Here is a 20,338-nt window from a genome sequence, read left to right on the forward strand (position 1 = left end):
TCAAATATTGAATTGGATGTAGTCAAATGTGTTCGAGGATGTCCAGATCACGTTCGTACGGTTCGAATGCAGAGCCTGTTCAAATGTGTGAAATATGTTTGGTGGACGAATCGATGAGATGGAGATCGTCAGGTATGAAAAGGACTCATCATATTGGTGTCACAGTAGTTCATGAATCCCATATACTCAACTTCATTAATTGTACCGGCAGCTCTCTCGCAGGACTGATAGATGGGCTTTCATGTAGATGTGACTGATCCATCCTCCTCGAGAACAAGGTGAATTACATACACGACCACATGGCCTGCACACAAGTCTATATACAGTGCCATACAAGTCTTTGGACACTTATGCATACTGCTTGTCGCACATGGATTGACTTCTATCAAAGCTGCAAGGCGTTATCAATATCAAATAGCTCATGTGTTGTGACAAACGGTTTTGGATCCGAAGCTAATGCAAACTAAGTCATTGCTGTGGCTGTCGGTCACCTGCTGAGCATGGCAGTTCAGGGCAGGTTACACCGGCACACATATATATGCCGTAAAGGTACCGTTGACTAGACTCGTGACCGTTGACGGCCGTATGGAATGGCATTATGGTGTACAGTCTAGTCGTGCAAATATACAGGTCCAACACACTCGATATCCACAGACTGAAGCCAAGCTGTACTTCCACAACACTGTTCAAGGATTTCGGGGCCATCAAGAATCGACACTTGTCCAAAGTTTTCGGGGACGACATACTAATAGCCCCATAGCAATGATAGCATTGATGCGGTCACCGGCCGCACAAAATCCAGACACATATACGGGGGAGCTTCAGTTACTCATTCGGTTCAAGCGATGGCCCCAACACTAGTACTTGCACTTGCCCTCATAGCGCTTGTATCTTTCGTGGTAGTGCAATCCTTGCAAAAGAAGAGACACACTAAGAAGCATCCTTTACCCCCTGGTCCTCCACCTCTCCCTTTTGTTGGAAATGTGATCGGAATCGACCCAGATCGTCCATGGTTAGCATACTCAAGGTGGGGAACTGAGTATGGTGCGTAGAACCTCTGACACATGGATCTGGATGTGCTGAATTGCGACACAGGGGAAATCGTTTACTCCCGATTCTTCAGTTAGGATATTGTGATCATCAACTCCGAAAGAGTTGCGCATGACTTGCTCGACCGTCGTTCACACAACTATTCCACAAGACCCCCAGGGCTTGTGCACCATCTTGGCTTGTGAGGCCCTTCTATCATTTGATGTACCCATTATTAAACGAGTCCTAGTTTTGGTCATGACTACGACTCTGTTTCTCTACCCTACTCAGACAAGTGGAAACTTCATTAGTATATTGTCCCTTCGAGCTCTCGCACTTATCATGTCTTTACAGACAGGCGAATCTTTCATGAAGCATTCCATTTAGAAGCAGTGTCATCCTTCCGTCCGATTCAAATGCGCAATGCTCACAGTTTGATACTAAACTTACTAGCCTCTCCGGAGGTGTATGGAACCCATTTCCACATGTGAGTAATCTCTCCTTTCATGTATTGCCTGGCTGAACCATCCCTTCTACATAGCTTCAGCACGGCTATCATCATTTCAATCATGTATGATTATGCCATAGTGCCCATTGATGATCCCTTTGTCACGCTCATTGAACGCTCACTTGAGATAGGTATAAAAGCACTCAGGCCCGAGGTCACAGCTATTTTAACAGAGTTACCCATATGTGCGTATAACTTCGATCAGCTGTAGTTGTATTCTAATACACTCACAGTGAAAAAAGTTCCTCCTTGGTTCCCTGGAGCGAGCTTTGTGAGGGATGCTATAGTCCTGAGAACCCTCGCTCCCATGATTATGGACATACCCTTTGAACATGTGAAGAACAACATGGCAAGTTTCCAGTGCCTTTTGATCGCAGTATCATTTAGATTAGGCTCATGATGATTGATCCTCAGGCTGCGGGGACGGCTGCACCATCCATGGTGTCGGATGCATTGAAACGTATACCAGTCAAAACACAAGATGAAGGGGAGGCCGCTGTGCTTGAGCAAGGGATCAAGGAATCCAGTGCATCTGGTTATACTGGTTCGTGACAAATCTGCAGTGATCATTATGTTTTTGATGTATCTCTACTCATTTTCTCCGTATTCCCAGCCGCCTCAGAAACTGTATACTTTGACGCGATTTATATTCTAGCTATATACTGACTAAAGGTCCAGACGACGTCCACTTTATATGTCTTCCTGCTCGCGATGGTTCTATATCCCGAGGTGCAAACACGCGCGCAAGCAGAGATTGATTCCGTCATTGGGGAAACTCTGGAAAGATCGCCCGACTGGGATGATCGCGCTTCTATGCCCTACGTCAATGCCATCATACTGGAGATGCTGAGGTGGTTCCCTGTCGTCCCTCTGGGTCAGTACTCTTGACTCATGGAACTCCAGTTAGCATGGTCACTGACTGAATTTAGGCATTGGACATGCCACAGTAAATGACGACATCTATGAAGGTTACTATATTCCAAAAGGTCAGTCTATGGGCTAAAAACCTTATCACCTTCTAAAACTGTTTCTCAAGGGGCTACCGTAATAGCTAACACATGGTGATTCATCATACCAAGTGAATAAAGATCAGATATAACCTTTATGCAGGTTTATGACGCGCAATCCAGATAAATATCCTAACCCAACGAGGTTCATACCCGAGCGTCACATGTCAAAAGTCGCTGTCGAAGAGCCGTCAACACACGGTCCTGATGATGTTTCCTTTGCTTTTGGATTTGGAAGGCGTATTTGGTACGAAATTCAGAGTTTTGCGGATAGACAGGTTTGCCTGACCTTTCAGCAGTGTTGGACGACATGTCGCCGATGCCTCTTTATTCGCCGCAGTTGTGAATATTCTAACTGTTTTCCGGTTGGAACGTGCGCCAGGATGGAATGTCGGGCCTGATGCTGAAGGAGTGGAATGGACCGGAGGCATATCGACGTGAGTCATTCTTGAGGATCCCTGCAGTTTATCTGAGCCAGGCGATGCAGGCACCCTGTATTCCCGTGCATATTCACTCCTCGCCACACGAAGGAAAGAGTATCGCAGTTGATAAAAATGCAATGCTAAGATCTGTGTGGATATGGTTCTGGGGTGAAATCATGTATTACCTTTGTTTTTAGTGTCGTTGGTTTTCGTTATCCGTCAGCATATTCAAGTTTGCTCTATATTTATTATGCAACATGGGAAGAGGCTTGCCAATAGAGGTAAAATGTAAGGCGAGTCCGTTGCATCTTGTGCACACAAGGATCTTCGGAGTCTGTTGGATGGAGAAGCGATATTGCAATAAGCTATACATGTGTTTGAAGGAGCAGTGTGGTGATAAGCTGGAGTAGCTGCTAGATACGAAAAACAATGGTATTCATGCAGGATAGACAGTCAGATTCGAGCGCTGGAAAGCACGGACTGCTTGACTTGATGTGATGGGATACATTCTGGAAGCTGCGAAGACAAGAGTCAGATGCATGTATGCACTGCAGATGTGCATACTGTCGAGGACAGCGGGTATGACAGTAGGGTGGATGCATTATGGTGATGGAGGTGTGGGCAAGAACAGCCTTAGAATCTTGTTCTGGGCGTCTATTGAAATGAGGCAAGCCATAAAACGCACTATACACCTCTGCAGCTTAGAGAAAGACACAATCCCTCCAAAGTTTAGCCTCAGCCGTATTTCATACCATCAACATCCAGTAAAATGTTGGAGCTCATTACAATCACCACTCCCCTGTGATGGTTCAAAGGCCATGAAGATTGCATAGCTGCAGTCGCAGTTTTCCCTGATAAATGTCGGATGGTTACAGGCTCATATGACAAGACACTTCGTCTGTGGGACTTGAAGACAGGTGTTGTGTTGGAGAAGATGGAGGGGCATTGCAATCGGGTGTCGAGATTGGCGGTATCACGAGATGGGCAATTGATAGCAAGCGGTGATTACGATGGAGAGGTCATCGTCTGGCACGGAGAAACTGGTGAATTACTCACCAAAATCAAAGCACACTGCAATATTATCTATTCGCTGGATTTTTCTCCCGATGGAACAGTGCTGGCCACTGGTTCATTGTTCAATGAAATGACGACACTGTGGAATACCAAAACCTGGCAGCTGCAAGGAGATCCGATCTGGTGTGGTGATTGTGTCAATTGCGTACTGTATTCACCGTCTGGAGAACTTCTTGCCATCGCAACAAAACATTATATTCAAATTTACAATTCAGGCACGAGGAAACGCGTCACATCCTTCAAGGCTCATAAATCATCCAACTTGTCACTCGCGTGGATGCCCGATGGCACACGCCTTCTCACAGGCGGCGATAGTAAAGATCCTACTATACGCGAATGGGATACAAAAACATGGGAGCAGGTTGGTGATCCTTGGACAGGCCACACTTACCAAATCAATGCCATTGCCATTCATCCTGCTGGCACACTCGTCGCATCCGCATCTAGTGACAACCATGTTCGTCTTTGGCAGCTCTCAGATCGACAAACCATTGCCGTCTTCCGGCACTCATACATCACGCAATGCGTCACTTTCTCCATGAACGGCAATCACATCTTCAGTGGAGGTTACGATAAGATGGTCTCAGAGTGGACAGTACCGCAGGGTATACATTCAAAGGCATGTTTCCGTCTCTGACTCATATACCACAAATCGAGCATGTTTCGTGCAGATCCTAGCCACCACGACCTCCCATATTGCATGTCTAAATGGAGACTTATCTACTACCGAAGGACTACTCGCTCAAGATATCAACACCAGTCTGAACAACCATACTTCCTATGCCCATCGGTCATTCGTCATGGTGCGAAAATGCGACTGGGACCGCGCCCTTCTGGATGCAATCACGGTGAGAATCATCGCCACCTTATACAGGGCTAACTCGACGGTGACATAGTCCATCAGGATTCGGCCCTCATTGGCAGGCTATATCTCCAAGGGTATTGCCCTCTGTGGAAAAGGCCGTGTCCCGGATGCGAGGGCAGCATTTGATGTTGCATCCATGTACACGGACCAGGATTCAGAAATCACTTATTTTTTGCTGTTGATCAAGGTATGGTATGTTACATTTGTCTCGCATACTCTTCCCTTCATCATGTATTTCAAGCAATCGCGCTCTTCAATGCAGATCAACATGATGAGGCAAACCTACTCCTCAAAGAGCTCGCTGCCGGTTGTCCGAATGCAGACACTCTCGCATGTGGCATCGTGCAAGTAAGTGTCATCCATGCTTGGTCATCAATGTCAACACTCATCTTTACAACTCGCACATTAGGCATATCTACACGTTCAACTCGGGATCGAAGCCTTGGATAGTGCACGTTACGAAGAAGCTGCCGACCATTTCACTGCCGCTATCGACTCCAGCGATTTATCATTGGAGTTGGACATTCATGAAGTATACGAAGATTTGATGGTGGTACATCAAGATGATGCATGTATAACGCTTCTCATGACTGAATCCCTTGTCCAGCTCTTTGGCTGGGACCTCAAGTCGTTGTGGCGAAAGGCACATCATAAATGCTGTGATGCACTCCTTCGGATGGGTAAACTTCAAGATGCCATGCAATCATACCAACACATGATGACTTCGAGTGACGAAATCACCAAAGTCGACTGCCTTGATTGGTCCAACGGCGAGTCTAGAGCCCGTAATGTCGCGCAGGCGACAATCCTTAACCGTATTCTTCTCAGATTTCAAACAGGAATGCAGTGCACTCTGCGCTGCCAACGGAGATACTGCCTTCGCTGCAAGTGATTACAACAAGGCTATTGACCTATACTCGATGGCAATCGACCTGGATTCTGCATCTGATATCTTCTTTGCACGTCGCAGCGAGGCAAAGTTAAGTAAAATGCTGTGGGAGGATGCGCTCCTCGACACGCGAAAGGTGCGATGGCATCCACGTTCTAGTAGCCCATGTTGACTTCGGCGATGCATAGGTCACCGAACTCAATCCCTCATCCCATGTTGGGTACCAGTTGTCACACTCAGTGCTGCATGGCGCGCAACGTTATGATGAAGCCATCGAGGCCTTCACAATCATGTTTTCCAAGTTGGACGACACTTCAGAAGTGCAGATACGAGGTAAGCCATGGAACATTACTACCTTGTCTCGAAATGCCTATCTTGTGCTGCAGATCTGCGTGAGCAGTACGTCCGTCCATCGGAAGCAGAAGACACTATTCGAAAAGTGGTTTCGATTGAACTCAGCAACGCCCCCCTTCGTCTGCTCAACACCTCTACGGGGATTCTGTGCGACCGAGCAGCACAGGTAAACTCCTTCAAAACAAGTTCAGAGTACAAGGAGCTTTTGTCATCCATAATGAAGTGTTCAGATCTCCAAATGGAACACATCAAGGAGGTGGTGGCGATGCACTTCCATTGCGTTTTGCTATCCCACAGGTGGGAAGAGACGGAGGTGCTGCTGCACCACATCCAAAATACAGATGTGCGCGAGTTGAAAGGACTTGGTGGCACTGCGAAACTGCAGTCGTTTTGCAAAGTGGCTCGTGATGCAGGGTATCGCTGGGCGTGGATGGATACATGCTGCATTGATAAGAGCAACAACGTCGAGCTTCAAGAATCAGTCAATTCCATGTTTGTCTGGTACCGCCACTCAGTGCTCACCATAGTCTACCTATCTGATGTCCCTCCTTCATCCCAGTCCGGTGCACTGGCGAGTAGTGTCTGGAACAAATGAGGATGGACCTTTTAAGAATTCGTCGCTCCAAAAGTCGTTATATTTTATGAGAAGGACTGGTCATTATATCTGGACGATCGCTCTCCCAACCACAAAGAGTCCCCAGAAATCATGAAGGAGTTGGCAGGTGCGACGGGAATAGATGCACAGGCCCTGACCTGCTTCCATCCAGGGATGAGAGACGCTCAAGAGAAGCTGCGATGGGCATCGACACGTGTTACCACCATGCAGGAAGACATCGCGTACTCGTTGTTTGGTATCTTCGGCATCCACCTGCCTGTAATCTATGGCAAGAAGAAGTAAAATGTGCTCGGACAGCTCCTGCAGGAGATCGTGGCTAGATCGGGCGACATCACTTGCCTGGACTGGGTCGGACAATCGTCCGAGTTCAATAGTTGCCTTCCAGCCGACATCATCTCATATGCGGCCCCATCATACTCCCTACCATCATTGTCTGATGATGAGATTCATACAGCAGTCTCTTCGTTGCGAAACATTGTGCCCGTGGATTCAGCTTCGAAGCTGTATAACCTGCTCGAGAACATGAATGCTCCGCTCTTCACAAACTGCAGACTCCGTCTACCTTGCATCGCATTCCGTGTCACGGAAGTCAAATGAAGGTGGTGTAGGGATTCATTTCTGGCTAGGCTTGGAGAGACTGTCTTTACCTTACCTTATGTTGGCACTTTGTAGCTTACATAATCAAGTTACCTTTTCACCAGTTCTACTATGAGTCTGAGTATTCAGCAAGTTTCTATCATATTTCCTCTTCTCTGAGCCTTGAGCCTGGTCCAGAAACCCTTTAGGGTCGAATAGCAGCTAGGTTCTGCAAGACCCAACATTGTTCAGACTCACCATCTGAATTGTTGTACCTTCAGCGGGGTCTCGCTGCTCATTCCATGTATGGAGTGAAAGCAGATGGGCTTCGAGACTTGCTGATCACCACGGACGAGACCCTAATTCAATTCTCGTGCACAAGGCCCACTCAGCAGACGTTCTTTCTTGTCCGCCCATGGGACCATCGTCTCCTCGGGCTGCCTGATTTTTCAGAGCAGCTCACCTTTGTAGACGAAGGGGAGAGCATAAGGGATTGGTCCGAGTCCGAGTCTGAATTGGACAACACTGACAAGTTGTCCAGCAACTCACCTGGAGAAGAGGAGTTGTCAGTTGACTCGGATGTTCACTCACGATCATTGTGTTTGATGGTTCACCTTGGGCAGGCTTTCAGCGCACTTTTGGTAATGCAGCAACGCGTTGGAGAATACAAGAGGGTCGCGTCAGACCATAATATCATTGCGCAGGTGAAGGACCCGGCTTCAATTGACATTATGAACATCAGGACCCTAGACATATTGTAGCTGAATGTTTTTTACAACACGTCGGCGATCACATTATCATAGCCTCATATATCATACATACCCTGCAAATGACTCCTGCAAATACAAGATTTCAAAATTTGACATGCAGAGGCACCATGTGCTCTCGAGGTGGTTGGAGAGGACGATATCGTGTGTCTGCATTAGAGTCAACATGTGCACTTGGACCGTGTTGAGTAACACATCTGGTTGTTTGGATTCATGGCTATTGCGAAACCACATCCTGAAAGCTCCTAAGTACATAGTTCGTTTGCAATGGAGCATACACCATTATTCGTATGTGGTGGCAGGCCGTAATCTAGTGTAGTAACCCGGCGCATTCCCTGGTGCATAGATCAGGCTTGGGTTATCAATTAGATATTACTGTCTGCAATCGTAAGATGCTCACCGGATGTTACAGGCATCCGTAACACCTACAGGAGCCCCAGCTCTGCCTACGCCTGCCCCCGCTCTACTAGACTCTCTGCGCGGCGGTGCGCCGCCCGCGCCTAGAAAGACAGTGGTCTGGACCGCTGTGACGCCGCCCCTGGCGCTATGACCCGCCCCTGGCCTAGACGGCCTTGTACCTGATCCATGGAGGCTGTACGCCTCATGGTCACCCTAGATCAGTGCATGCATACCGCATGTCGCTTCATGAAGATCCGGAGCGCTCTTGGCGCTTCCTGTACCTATGCGCAGTCGCACTTGGCGCTGCATGCTTGATCAGAGGTTAAGCCTCATGTATCTTATCTGACCTCATGTCTTGTTATCATAGATCCTCGATATACTATAGATTACAGACTGAGCTAGAATACCTATATGTAGCACATATAAGTAGACAGATTATTGTACTTAGACTTTACTTTAATCTACTAGGTTCATCCCAGAACTTGTTCAACTAAGCCTTACCAGCTTCCTTGTATAAGACCGCACTTCTAAGTCGCTCCCATACGACTTAGCACATATCCGCTAGCCCTGTATCTCGACGAGCGCCGTCTTACCGAGATCACCGGAGGAACCCTTGACGTTCCGTCAAGCCGAGAACCACCCTCAGCTTCAGTAGACTCACTCGAATCGTCGCTGAGAAGACCTATCCTAGTTCGCACACGCCGACCGACGGTCAGCGTAACACTGGATAGTGAACATCGAATGCACTTCAATGCAGCGGGCATCACTATTACACTGGACCAGATTTCCTGGCCACGGAAATTCGTTCGAGCGTAGTAGTGGTGTCAGCCATATCTCCTTTACTCTACAGCTTCGATCCAATGAGCAAGCAACCATAGGAATTATACTTACAAGGAGATAACTGCACTTCGCAGCAGTCTGAGTGTCTGATGCCCTGGGCATCACTGGGGCATACGACTCGGAGTAGTTGCAGTATCGAGAGACGGGCAATTCATAGCAAGCGGTGATTTTGGTGGGGAGCTCATAGCCTGGAACAGGGACGGCGAATCTCTCAGCCAGCCCATCCAAGTCAGAGTCCACTCCAACAAGCTTTTCTCGCTCGACTATTCTCCAGACAGCACATTTCTGGTAAGTGGCTCAATGGGCAACACAGTGCGAATGTGAGGACATCCAGGAAATGGAAACTCTAGGTCTAGTCTACGTAGAGTCTACTCTGGGTCCTGTCTGGGGGTGTGCCAGCCGCCCGGCCAGATTAAAGGAGCTCTGGACCACAAAAACATGGCGGGTTGAAGGAAATCCAATAGGCAGAGACCTGGATGTAGCGTAGGTAAGCAAGGTACACCACAAAAGTGGTAAGGCACCAAGGGGTAGGGGCTACATAGGTGTAGTGTAGGTTAGTAAGCAAGGTACATAGCACTCACTGTAAGAGGGCAACATCGTATTCTCCTCGACAGGCTGCCATCGCAAAGTCTCTCGTACGACTGAGTTATCCAGCTAATCTGGCTTCTTGTCACACATGGATCGGCTTCTATCAAAGCTGCAAGACGATATCAATATCAAATAACTTATTGTGATAAATGGTTTTGGATGTTAAAAGGCTTGAGCTTGAAGCTTGAAGCTTTGAAGCTTGCTGTGGCTGTCGGTCACATGGCAGTTCAGGGCAGGTTACACCAGTGACCAAGATGCACGGTGCAATACCCCATATGGAATGGTGTACAGTCTAGCCATACAGATGTACAGGTCCAACACAATCGATATCCACAGACTGAAGCCAAGCTGCGACGCTTGTCCAAAGTTTTCGGGGATGACACAGCCCCACAGTTGTTAATGGGGTCGCTGGCCGCACAAAATCCAGACACATATATGGGGGAGCTTCAGTTAATTATTTGGTTCGAACGATGGCCCCAACACTAGTCTTGCACTCGCCCTCATAGTGCTTGCATCTTTCGTAATAGTGCAATCTTTGCAAAAGAAGAGACACACTAAGAAGCATCCTTTACCCCCTGGTCCTCCACCTCTCCCTTTTGTTGGAAATGTGATCGGAATCAACCCAGATTGTCCATGGTTAGCATATTCAAGATGGGGAACTGAGTATGGTGCGTAGAACCTCCGACATGGGGATCTGGATGTGCTGAATTGTGACACAGGGGAAATCGTTTACTCCCGACTCTTCAGTCAGGATATCGTGATCATCAACTCCGAAAGAGTTGCGCATGACTTGCTCGACCGTCGTTCACAGAACTATTCCATGAGACCCCCAGGGCTTGTGCACCTTCTTGGCTTGTGAGGCCCTTCTGTCGTTTGATGTACCCATTGTTAAACGAGTCCTAGTTTTGGTCATGACTACAACTCTGTCTTTCTACCCTACTCAGACAAGTGGAGACTTCGTTAGTATATTATCCCTTTGAGCTCTCTTATCGCACTTATCATGTGTTTACAGACAGGCGAATCTTTCATGAAGCATTCCATTTAGAAGCAGTGTCATCCTTCCATCCGATTCAAATGCGCAATGCTCACAGTTTGATACTAAACTTACTAGCCTCTCCGGAGGTGTATGGAACCCATTTCCACATGTGAGTAATCTCTCCTTTCATGTATTGCCTGGCTGAACCATCCCTTCTACATAGCTTCAGCACGGCTATCATCATTTCAATCATGTATGATTATGCTATAGCGCCCGTTGATGATCCCTTTCTCGCGCTCGTTGAACGCTCACTTTGAGATAGCTGTAAAAGCACTCAGGCCTGAGGTCGCAGCTGTTTTAACAGAGTTACCCATATGTGCGTATAACTTCAATCAGCTGTAGTTCTATTCTAATGTACTCGCAGTGAAAAAACTTCCTCCTTGGTTCCCTGGAGCGAGCTTTGTAAGGGATGCTATAGTCCAGAGAACCCTTGTTCCCATGATTGTGGACATGCCCTTTGAACATGTGAAGATGCTGAAGGAGTGAAATGGACGGGAGGCTTAACGACATGAGTCATCCTTGAGGATCCCTGCAGTTTATCTGAGCCAGGCGATGCAGGCACCCTGTATTCCCGTGCATATTCACCCCTCGCCACACGAAGGAAAGAGTATCGCAGTTGATAAAAATGCAATGTTAAGAGCTGTGCGGGGGGTGAAACCATGTATTACCTTGTTTTTTAGTGTTGTTGGCTTATGTTATTCGTCAGCATATTCAAGTTTGCTCTAGATTTATTATGCAACTCACGATCCTTTTGTCATTCAGCATGTGTTGATCGTGATAACAGTGATTAAATTTGAAGTGTCTGCAATTCAGAATAACTACCATGATGCCATCATGTGTCATGCATCAAGCTTTACTAACTGTGCCCACCCTCGCCCGCCATCATTAATCCGATGAGTCTCTTATCACGGTTCGTCAGCCCCTGGAAATGTGCCTGCCTCTGGCAGACAGAAGTTGGTGCGTCTCGACCTAATGATGATTGCTATGACAATGCTCGAAGGCTGTACCGACTATACTACACAAATGGTGGGCAATCCCAGCCTGTACCACCCCGTTGGAGGGGTATCTCACTCAAGGCTTCTTTCCTGTGTCAATTGAAGCACTTCTCTATATCTGATTGCTGCAAGGGTAAATGTCTCTGTTCTCATATTTGGCTCGTTGTTCATCCTAGATAAATGTCAACTTTGGTGTCCTCTTAGCGGCTTACACAACCAACCTGTTTTAAGCCTCCTCATTCAATTCTACCTCATGTATGCTTTTACTTTTTTCTACTGCTTTGGCGTATGCTGGTTGCAGAGCTTTAGTCAGCATGGGGGTATGAAACATGATAGGCACCTGCGATCTGTTGCTGAACGCTAAAGCACAATGAGAAGGCGATAGACAAGAAATAATTAGACCTACGTTGGGTCGCCGATATTATGGCTCTCCTCCCTCAAAAACCTCAATTCCTGAATTGACAAATCACTGGGAGATTTGTCTAAAAGATGTGCTAGGGTGTTATGGTACGTCCTTCTGCCAGGGAATCCTCATCAATCAAAGATGCAAAAATAAATGATGGAAATCAAACATCTGCTCGATTTTCTCATTCATGGTTTGGAGTCTGGCCTGAAGGTGTTCGCTTTCCAAAAGGAGCACCTCTGCCCATTGTCCGACATGATACGTTTGACACTCCTGTAATGCGGGTTCCCAGTTAATTAAGATTGGGAAAAATGTTAGTGATTTATTACAGCCTCCCACTTGCGATGGAGAGCATCCTCCCACTGAAGCAGGGACATAATGATAGGTTTCAGTGTGCAACCTAGTGAATAACGCGATGATACGCACCTGTTTATACAGGGAACTGCCACTGCCAGGGATTACATTGTCTTGAGTGGTTGACGTGACTCAGTACTCGATGATGTTCTGAGTAGGAATATGAGCGAGAGAGAGATTAGGTGAACGTCCACTTGCAATAGGAGAATCTCCCAGAACGCGATCACATGACCTGCACATAATTAAGCGGAGTTCGAATACCCATACACGCTCACAGTCCTCTACGTGAATCAGTTATCTGCCCTGTCTGATACCTCGCATGCAGCAAGAAAAAATGAAGATGCCAGGCTGTTGCAGAGGTTTATGCTGATAATATCATATCCCAGGGAGTTATTGACGCGGTACGTGGCTCAGTTAAAGACAATATCTAAACTATTGTTTTCCGCGGAATAGTATGTACACAGCGCGGTGTATATGCTACGAAGGAAACTGTACAGACTCAAGAGAGACGTTCCTATTCAAAATCGAAGATGTAGAAAAAGCTGGGCAGGCAAGGTAAGAGAAACGCTCTACTTCGCAGAGTCCTGGAATACTAATTAACGCCTCATCATGTCCGATACTCACTCAGGCTAGAGATGCCTTGGTGGTGCAATATCGGAAACGAGTTCCTCAGCGCATAGTGGCAAACTGTTGTCTGTATGTTCCTTGCGCTGTTTATTGTGCATTACTATAATAACAACTACGACAATAGGTCATCCTTACCCTCTGGAAAAACGGCGTCCGTGACAGCAACGCTAACTTTAGCAATCTGGTAGTATACCGGACCTCGGGTGGTCAAGTGACTGGCGTCTTCAGCAACTTCGCCTTATCATCGACTCGAGATATTTCCCTAAGGCAGGAGCGTGCAAGGATAGTACCTTTCGCGGCGCCTGGCGTTCTCAGTGGTATTACAAAGACAGTCATCGAAGACAAGCACCTGTATCAGCACGACAATGAATCATTCATATGGGTCCTCACCTGGGTCCTCTTTTCGTTACAAAAATGGCAAGCTCCTGAGAAAGGGAAGGTCGCTCGATGGATGGAAAGTGTATACCGTTTAAACGCCACCACAAGAAAACTGGCTTCTTAACAACACATCATCACAAAATGAGACCCTCGCGATCTCAGAAAAAATCGGGAACTTGCGATTTCGTGTCTTCGTTCTCTCGCCTTATTTAATGCGGATGACCCTGAACGCACGGTGGATGACTAGGTCGTATTTCGGACGTGACTCAGGGAGCACATACTCGAGGCAAAGCTACAGTAACTTTATAGCGTGTGCTAGTCACCGAGTTTGCATGCAGTCTGCCCAAAATTCCTATTTTCTAGATGATATGGTCCAACTTGAATCTGAAGTTTCTTAGGACGATTTTACGAAATTCTTCTCCCGATGATCACATTATTGGATAGGGTCGCTCCCACCTGGGAGTAGCGCTTACGGTTTATGCTTATCCGCGCTTATGCTTCGTAACGCACCCCAATACTATTCCTGTGTGAGTGGATTATCAATCATCCGAGTCTCGTCGACGAGTCATAAGAAAGAAGGATCCGTTGCTCCCTCCTATTTCCGATGTCCACTGGTCTCTGGATATGATATGGACCTTGCTGTCAAACGTCGAGAAAGACGAGAATAAGCTCGTGCTATTCAGGAAGCGGGACGAAGAGAATAGCGGCCATAATACATCAGGTGATAAATGAGTTCTTCGAGTGTTATCTTCCTGCTGACCGTCCAAATTCGAGGATCCCCGTGGACGCTCAAAGCATTTGGGGTATGCTTTCTTTGATAGTGTTTTTGTATCTTTGAATTGATTCCTCAAGTACATGAAATTCCCATTCTTTCCAGTCCTTCCCCAGTACCGCATCCAAATCTACTCTTGTCCAAATATAACTTCCATTGCCGCCGCCACCGGTACCGACCCGCGTGACAAGAAGACTCGACGGGTTTGGAGCAAACTCCCATGCAAGATAAATTAGAGTAAGTGTTTGTTCAGTAGATGGTGTGTTTGTCGAATCATGTTAATACAGGTGTTATCACAATCGAGGAGCACAGCGACCTCTTTGGGCTTTCTGGGATAGTTCTGAATTATCCAGGATACGGAGAACCATGGTGAACATATATGCGTATGTGCAAATACTGCTCAGAGGCATTCGTGCTATAGGCTTCGCCCACAAATTGCCAATCGACAAATGGCAATCGTTGTATTACATAATCGACGCCTTGGCAAAACTGGGGTTCTAAATACGGATAATTATAAACCACGAGCTCCCAGGTGTGAGCATTCCTATTCTATCAATGGTTGTCCAACAGAGGCCTCAGATCTCAGACGTCAGCCGACTTCTTGGCGGCTGACTTGCTGGACCCATTGACATGGGTGAGGCTGACTGCCTCATGCGCATAAGTACCCTAGCCCCTCTTGTCCTTAACTTGGAAGACACAACAAATGGCTGTCGCTGAAGATGCGTTCAAACTCCTCGGTAGAGTTGCTGATGCTTTCGACGATCCTTCCTCTCGCGAGTCACGCAAAGAGTTCCGCATAAACACCATCAAGATACGCAGGCCCCAGACAGTATGATGCAGTCTCACCGTGCACGTCGGGGGCTAACATCATGATACCTATCCATCAGAGTCGCTCCAGTCAGGAAAGTCAAGATCGGCATGCTTGCTATGCCCGCCGTGGGCCCTCTTTCTTCGATATCAGCTACATCTACGACGATGACGAACTCGCCGATATGGCATCGATGACTGCAAACCGTTCATGCGCATCGTCGTCTGAGACAATCAAAAGTCTCGCCGGAATTACCTCGCATGACGATGCGTTCTATGCCTTCGATGATACAATTTCCTTGGTATTTCTATATCTATCTTAGCATAGATCGCATCTAACAAATTTTTTTTTCAATAGGATGAATCACCATGCAGCGAAATGACCAAGATGGTCCGTGGAATTTGTTCAGCGTCTCATTATTTAACCAACGCCTAGTAGCTTTCTCCCAGCAGCAGTCCGCTTGATAGACTCAACAACCTCGCCCGTGCCGAACTCAAGAAGACCGGCTGGTTCGAGCGACCGTACGTACATACAAATTATTCTAACCCTCACTCGTTCATCTTCCTCTAGTGACCAGTGGTCCATCGTCAACATGGGCCTTTCAAGTCCAATGACCCACACACGTGGACCCATATCTCCCCCCAAAACACCTCCAGCCACCCTCTCCCCGATTCTCCCCTCCACACTCGCCATCACCACCGTCCCGCTTCCATCCTTCGCCCAAATACCGTCCCCAGATTCACCCATACAGACGCATTCCCCCGCCTCCTTCAAAGCCAGTACCCCAAACGGCAAATACAGCTCGAGCTCGCGTGATAGTTTTCCTGACTTCAGTACGCTATCGTACGCCCCACGCAGCGAACCCGAGCCACCGAGACGTTTTGGTGTGAGTAGCCGCGTCAAGCAGCTTATGAAGCGCGTCTTGCACGTTAACGTCGGCGTGCATCCAAGCAGGAGATCAAGACAATCTTTGCTTGTGGGAGTGGGCTTACGGCCTGCTTCTATGGCCGGAGGGTCTTCGGGTACGTGGGCGTTTGCTAGTATTGGATCTACGCATACTCAAGCGGGGAACCGATGGAGTGGGCTTTGGCATTGATGTTCGACACAGATTCGTTCATGATTTCTTTATTGCATTCTTTTCTCAATTACTATATCCAAAATTTTCCAAGCGGTTCTGTGGTTTACGATCAACTGGTCTTCATAAGGGGTGCATATGCTAGAGATAAACTCTAATTAAGTATACGACTCCTCCCTAACAATACCATTACAAATTACATCTCGAAATGATGGCATGTACGATAGCTCAAGTCCATGTGTGAAGTCATACAAAAACCAAATGGTCATAACACAAACCCAACGTTCCAACCCACCCCATCCTATATCAAAGCCTGCTCGACATAGAACTTCTTCGCATCATCCAACTGCTCAGCCAGCGTTTCCAACCAAAGCTCCTGCACAACCCCCTTCTCCTTCGCCCACGCATCCAACCTCACGCTCTTAACAGTCATAGCAAACGCAGCGCTCACAGGTCGATGATCGCTCACATTCGCCTCGTATCGTCTATAATGCAGCTGCTTCACACGTTCGGGGTCTCTTGAACGCCAAAGCACGCGGTCGCACCAAGCCGGCACCCGTTTTTTCTCGCTCGTGTCAAATTCGTTGGAACGGCGGTCATATTTGTAGGTGGGGGAAAAGGTGAGAGGTCCTTCGCGGAAGGAGCGGAGGCGGAACCCGCGGTTGTGCTTCATTTCTTTGAGGAGTTGGTCGTGCGTGTGCAGGGCTTCGAGGTCGCCGGATTGGATGGAAGAGATCACGGCGTCACGGCGTTGGTCGATACGATAGTTTAGGTCGCCGTTGAGCTAAGAAACGAGCGTTTAAGGTACAGATTCAGTAAAAGGAATGAATTTAACGCACGAAGACGATCTCGTGATCTAGAACCATGGACCCATCTCCCCCACCGACGTACGCAAGAGACTCCTCGATAGCATCCGACGATGGAAACACAGACTTTTCCTCCAACATCGCAGTCACATCTGCATTGCGCTGTCGTACGTGATGCTGCCCAGCAGCAAGATGGCAATTGATGAAACAAATCGAAGAATCTCCAATCACGAATCGTGCGACAATGCCTCCCTGCATACATGTCATCAGCATGCACTTCAATAAAAACAAAAACAAAACACGCGCACCTTATTACCGTACCTCCCACCCATCCCCCGCTTGATCGTCGTTATCGCTACATTCTTGAGCGCAGCCTTCTCCGAGTTCTTCACGAACATGCATGTAAAAAGCCCGACAAGACTCTCGGTATGTATCACCGTATAGCCCTCCGCAAGTGCGCGGACCTCCCTGACAAGCCGATCAGTGCCATCGCTTATAACTTGAAGTCACTTTCTCTGATATCTTGCCCTCCTCACCCTTTTTCTTTCCACCTAGTAATACAGTCTTTGCAGCCATCTTCCGGCTTTCGAGGTCGATGAGCTCTTGAAATCCAAAGGAGATGATGTCAGGTGCGGGTGAGACGGATGTGAGAGCGTCATTTAGGAAGGTAAGGTTTGCCGCATCGTCGGTGAGTGCTTCGGGTTTGGCGGCGTCTACATTCCAGGAAACAACGAGGACGTTGATGGTGCGGAAAGAGCTAAATTCGCGCTCGCGCTTCAAGAGCTCGTTACCTGCTCCAACTCATCAGCCCACATCCGCGATAAAAAAAACACAGCACGCACCGATCCAATCAATCCCCAACAATCCATCCCAAAACCTCATCTGCTCATCCCTACCAACACTCACCACACTCAGCTTCTCCTCTTTCTCAATCGACCACGGATCCACGAATATGCGTGTAACTGGTAATCCAGAGTGCGCATTCCATGCGTTCGTCACAACCCAAGGGCGGGACGACACGTCATAGGCGCATATAACGCCCGTGCGTCCACCAGACCACAAACGCATCCCGACACCTTCGAGACTCAGCACGTCCGACGAGCTCACTTTGACTACGTCCGTGCACTCGGGTCCTGCAGGTAAACTCCAGATACTGATAAATCCACCCTCGTGCCCGAGATAAGCGAACCCTGGATGGGATTGAAGGAGCGTGCCGCTTGTTACTGCGCCGACATGATGGGTGGTGTTCGGGAGGACGCTCACGGTACGTGCGATGCTGCCTGGGGTAAAGACATCGTAGATCCTGACTATGGGTACTGTAGTGGGTCCAGAGCCATTGACGTCGCCGCGTACGCTCGTCCAGAGAAGACCCCCAAGCAACTTTACGAATTCTTGTTTTTCTGCGATGCGGTACACCCGTGGGGCGGTATATGTGAGACTTGGGACTTCGGAGCCGGATGTAGCTGTGGGTTCGAATACGAGCACTTTACCACTTTCGTCCACGCTGACCATCGCATTGCGGTGTCGGAATATATGCGTCACGACACCCGCATGGACACCGAACTTCGACCCTGTCACTTTGCCTGAATCCATATCCAGTTCGATCAAATGCCCTTCCTTCGTCCCAGCCCATACCACACCACCTGCACTACCAGCCCGAAACTCAAGCGCAGTCACTTTCGCATCGCGCACTCCCATTTCCTTCGTGTCTCCCACCCATACGGGCACATCAGCGTACCGAGCGAGATCGAAGCAGCGCAAGTGGTGATGAGAAGCGACGAGCACGCGCGTACCGGCTACTACCACTTGGGCGGCGTATGCAGGAACGTGCATCTTTGGAGTACGTAGGGTGGGTGGACGACGGGATGCACGACTCGCGTCTGGAAGAAGCATGCGAAGGTCATCGCCTCCCTCTTCTCCACCAGATTCTTCGTCTGATGAAGGCGTGTGTGTGCGTCGTGCAGGAGGGAGTTTGTCGCCTGGTGCGATCGTACGTGTTGGTGGAGGTGGGAGTTTACTGCTTCCGAGGGGTTTGCTGCTTCCGAGGGATCTGCGGTCGGAGATGAAGTCCGTCGGTGAGGGTGTGCCTATGATCATGCTATGGCGTGCAGGGAGGGAAGGAGGGGGTAATATAACGTCTGGGATATCTTCCGGAGATGGGCGGCGTGAGGGAAGGGGAGGGGGACTGCTGGGGGTAGGAGTTGAGCTGGCTGAGGAGTTGCGGCTGTTTTCGTTTCCAGCCCGTCGTGGAAGGGGAGGAGGGGGGACTGTTAGACTTGGCCGTGAAGGAAGTTTGCGCGGGGGCGAGATGCTTGCTACGCTGTCACTTGAACTGCTGATGCTGTCTGAGTGTCCACGGGAGTGGCGTCCACGAAGGGTAATTGCCGGTGGCAGTGATATCTCAGAACTCTCACATTCGTCATCGGAGAAGGGGCTATGTCTTGATGAGCAGTTGGAGCTGGCATTATCAGGTAAATCATCGCCAGTGTCAAAGAGAACAGAGCGATGAGGCGGGGGTGGAGGAGGAGGACGGCGAAGGGTCCCAGTCATCGGTGGACTGGGTGCAAGAATGTTGGGTTCTGAATGGGATGTGAGATTGTCATTACGCGGAAGGGGTTTAGGTGTGGACTGGGGTGTAGGGTGAATTAATCTACTTCAACGGTATTAGCGTTTCCCTTTCAAATGCAGAGGCAACAACTCACGAGAAACGATTTCTGAGAGAAGCGACACCAGTCATGCGAGGTGATTCGGGCGCGTCAAAATATTCGTCAGACGGAGTGTCTTCCGGGCTTAACACTGACTGAGGAGACAATAAAACAGGTCGATGCAGGAGTGGAGGAGCGGAATCGAGGACGTTTGGTTCACTTTGAGTCAGCAAAAGGGAAAGTCGTGGAGCCGGTTTTATTGAAGCTCGATGAGGAGAAGTCGCTGCGGTTCTAAGAAAGGTAGCACAGGAAAACATTTATGGGGTTCGCGGGCGATGACATGGCTGGAACACTTACGTGAAACGTTCCCTCAATGAAGCCACTCCACCACCACGAGGAGCATCGTCATCGTACGCGTTGTCTTGGCCAGATACTGACAAATGTTCTGGACTCGCGCGTGGTGATCTGAGAGCAGCTGGTACTGGCACAGGTCTCAACAGCGGGG

At 48.5% G+C, this 20,338-nt stretch overlaps 5 protein-coding genes across 5 annotated transcripts; 4 read left to right on the top strand and 1 right to left on the bottom strand.

Annotated features, from left to right (window-relative positions):
- Positions 1-603: 603 nt before the first annotated feature.
- On the top strand, positions 604-3,110 carry F5147DRAFT_755776 (cytochrome P450; the record flags this gene model as incomplete). The annotated part of the gene is made up of 14 exons (XM_041440339.1): positions 604-1,044; positions 1,096-1,103; positions 1,128-1,231; positions 1,280-1,301; positions 1,341-1,516; positions 1,571-1,722; positions 1,771-1,886; positions 1,952-2,035; positions 2,210-2,411; positions 2,467-2,523; positions 2,574-2,598; positions 2,648-2,791; positions 2,844-2,981; positions 3,032-3,110. Exons 1-14 carry the CDS (start codon positions 846-848, stop codon positions 3,108-3,110), a joined length of 1,506 nt encoding a protein of 501 aa, XP_041284905.1. The 5' UTR covers positions 604-845.
- A 4,532-nt stretch (positions 3,111-7,642) lies between these two features.
- On the top strand, positions 7,643-11,227 carry F5147DRAFT_841583 (cytochrome P450; the record flags this gene model as incomplete). Its single annotated transcript, XM_041444393.1, has 7 exons — positions 7,643-8,044; positions 8,520-8,592; positions 10,441-10,602; positions 10,654-10,789; positions 10,838-10,893; positions 10,947-11,079; positions 11,134-11,227. The coding sequence occupies 7 exons, from the start codon at positions 7,643-7,645 to the stop codon at positions 11,225-11,227; spliced, it is 1,056 nt and encodes a 351-aa protein (XP_041284906.1).
- Positions 11,228-13,013: 1,786 nt separating this feature from the next.
- Positions 13,014-14,238, top strand: F5147DRAFT_77695 (uncharacterized protein). Its single transcript, XM_041441918.1, has 4 exons — positions 13,014-13,123; positions 13,176-13,277; positions 13,356-13,418; positions 13,474-14,238. Exons 2-4 carry the CDS (start codon positions 13,197-13,199, stop codon positions 13,849-13,851), a joined length of 522 nt encoding a protein of 173 aa, XP_041284907.1. The 5' UTR covers positions 13,014-13,123; positions 13,176-13,196; the 3' UTR covers positions 13,852-14,238.
- Positions 14,239-15,202: 964 nt separating this feature from the next.
- F5147DRAFT_841584 (uncharacterized protein) lies at positions 15,203-16,480 on the top strand (the record flags this gene model as incomplete). The annotated part of the gene is made up of 5 exons (XM_041444394.1): positions 15,203-15,328; positions 15,387-15,608; positions 15,665-15,697; positions 15,746-15,828; positions 15,878-16,480. 5 exons carry the CDS (start codon positions 15,203-15,205, stop codon positions 16,401-16,403), a joined length of 990 nt encoding a protein of 329 aa, XP_041284908.1. The 3' UTR covers positions 16,404-16,480.
- F5147DRAFT_729113 (Endonuclease/exonuclease/phosphatase) lies at positions 16,481-20,338 on the bottom strand. Its single transcript, XM_041439350.1, has 6 exons — positions 19,891-20,338; positions 18,031-19,838; positions 17,699-17,979; positions 17,497-17,652; positions 17,222-17,440; positions 16,481-17,166 (listed from the first exon to the last, which is right to left on the bottom strand). Exons 1-6 carry the CDS (start codon positions 20,148-20,150, stop codon positions 16,684-16,686), a joined length of 3,207 nt encoding a protein of 1,068 aa, XP_041284909.1. The 5' UTR covers positions 20,151-20,338; the 3' UTR covers positions 16,481-16,683.

This window comes from Suillus discolor, assembly GCF_016758755.1.
Source record: "Suillus discolor strain FC423 chromosome Unknown F5147scaffold_146, whole genome shotgun sequence".
NCBI lineage: Eukaryota > Fungi > Basidiomycota > Agaricomycetes > Boletales > Suillaceae > Suillus > Suillus discolor.

Bases quoted from the DNA above. Each gene is read 5' to 3' on its own strand.
- F5147DRAFT_77695 (XM_041441918.1), top strand. From the start codon at position 13,197: ATGCTACGAAGGAAACTGTACAGACTCAAGAGAGACGTTCCTATTCAA. The intron at 13,278-13,355 runs GTAAGAGAAACG...CACTCAGGCTAG, and splicing joins GAAAAAGCTGGGCAGGCAAG to AGATGCCTTGGTGGTGCAAT. The intron at 13,419-13,473 runs GTATGTTCCTTG...CTACGACAATAG, and splicing joins ATAGTGGCAAACTGTTGTCT to GTCATCCTTACCCTCTGGAA.
- F5147DRAFT_729113 (XM_041439350.1), bottom strand. From the start codon at position 20,150: ATGTTTTCCTGTGCTACCTTTCTTAGAACCGCAGCGACTTCTCCTCAT. The intron at 19,839-19,890 runs GTGAGTTGTTGC...CCGTTGAAGTAG, and splicing joins TCTCTCAGAAATCGTTTCTC to ATTAATTCACCCTACACCCC. The intron at 17,980-18,030 runs GTGCGTGCTGTG...GAGTTGGAGCAG, and splicing joins GTTGGGGATTGATTGGATCG to GTAACGAGCTCTTGAAGCGC.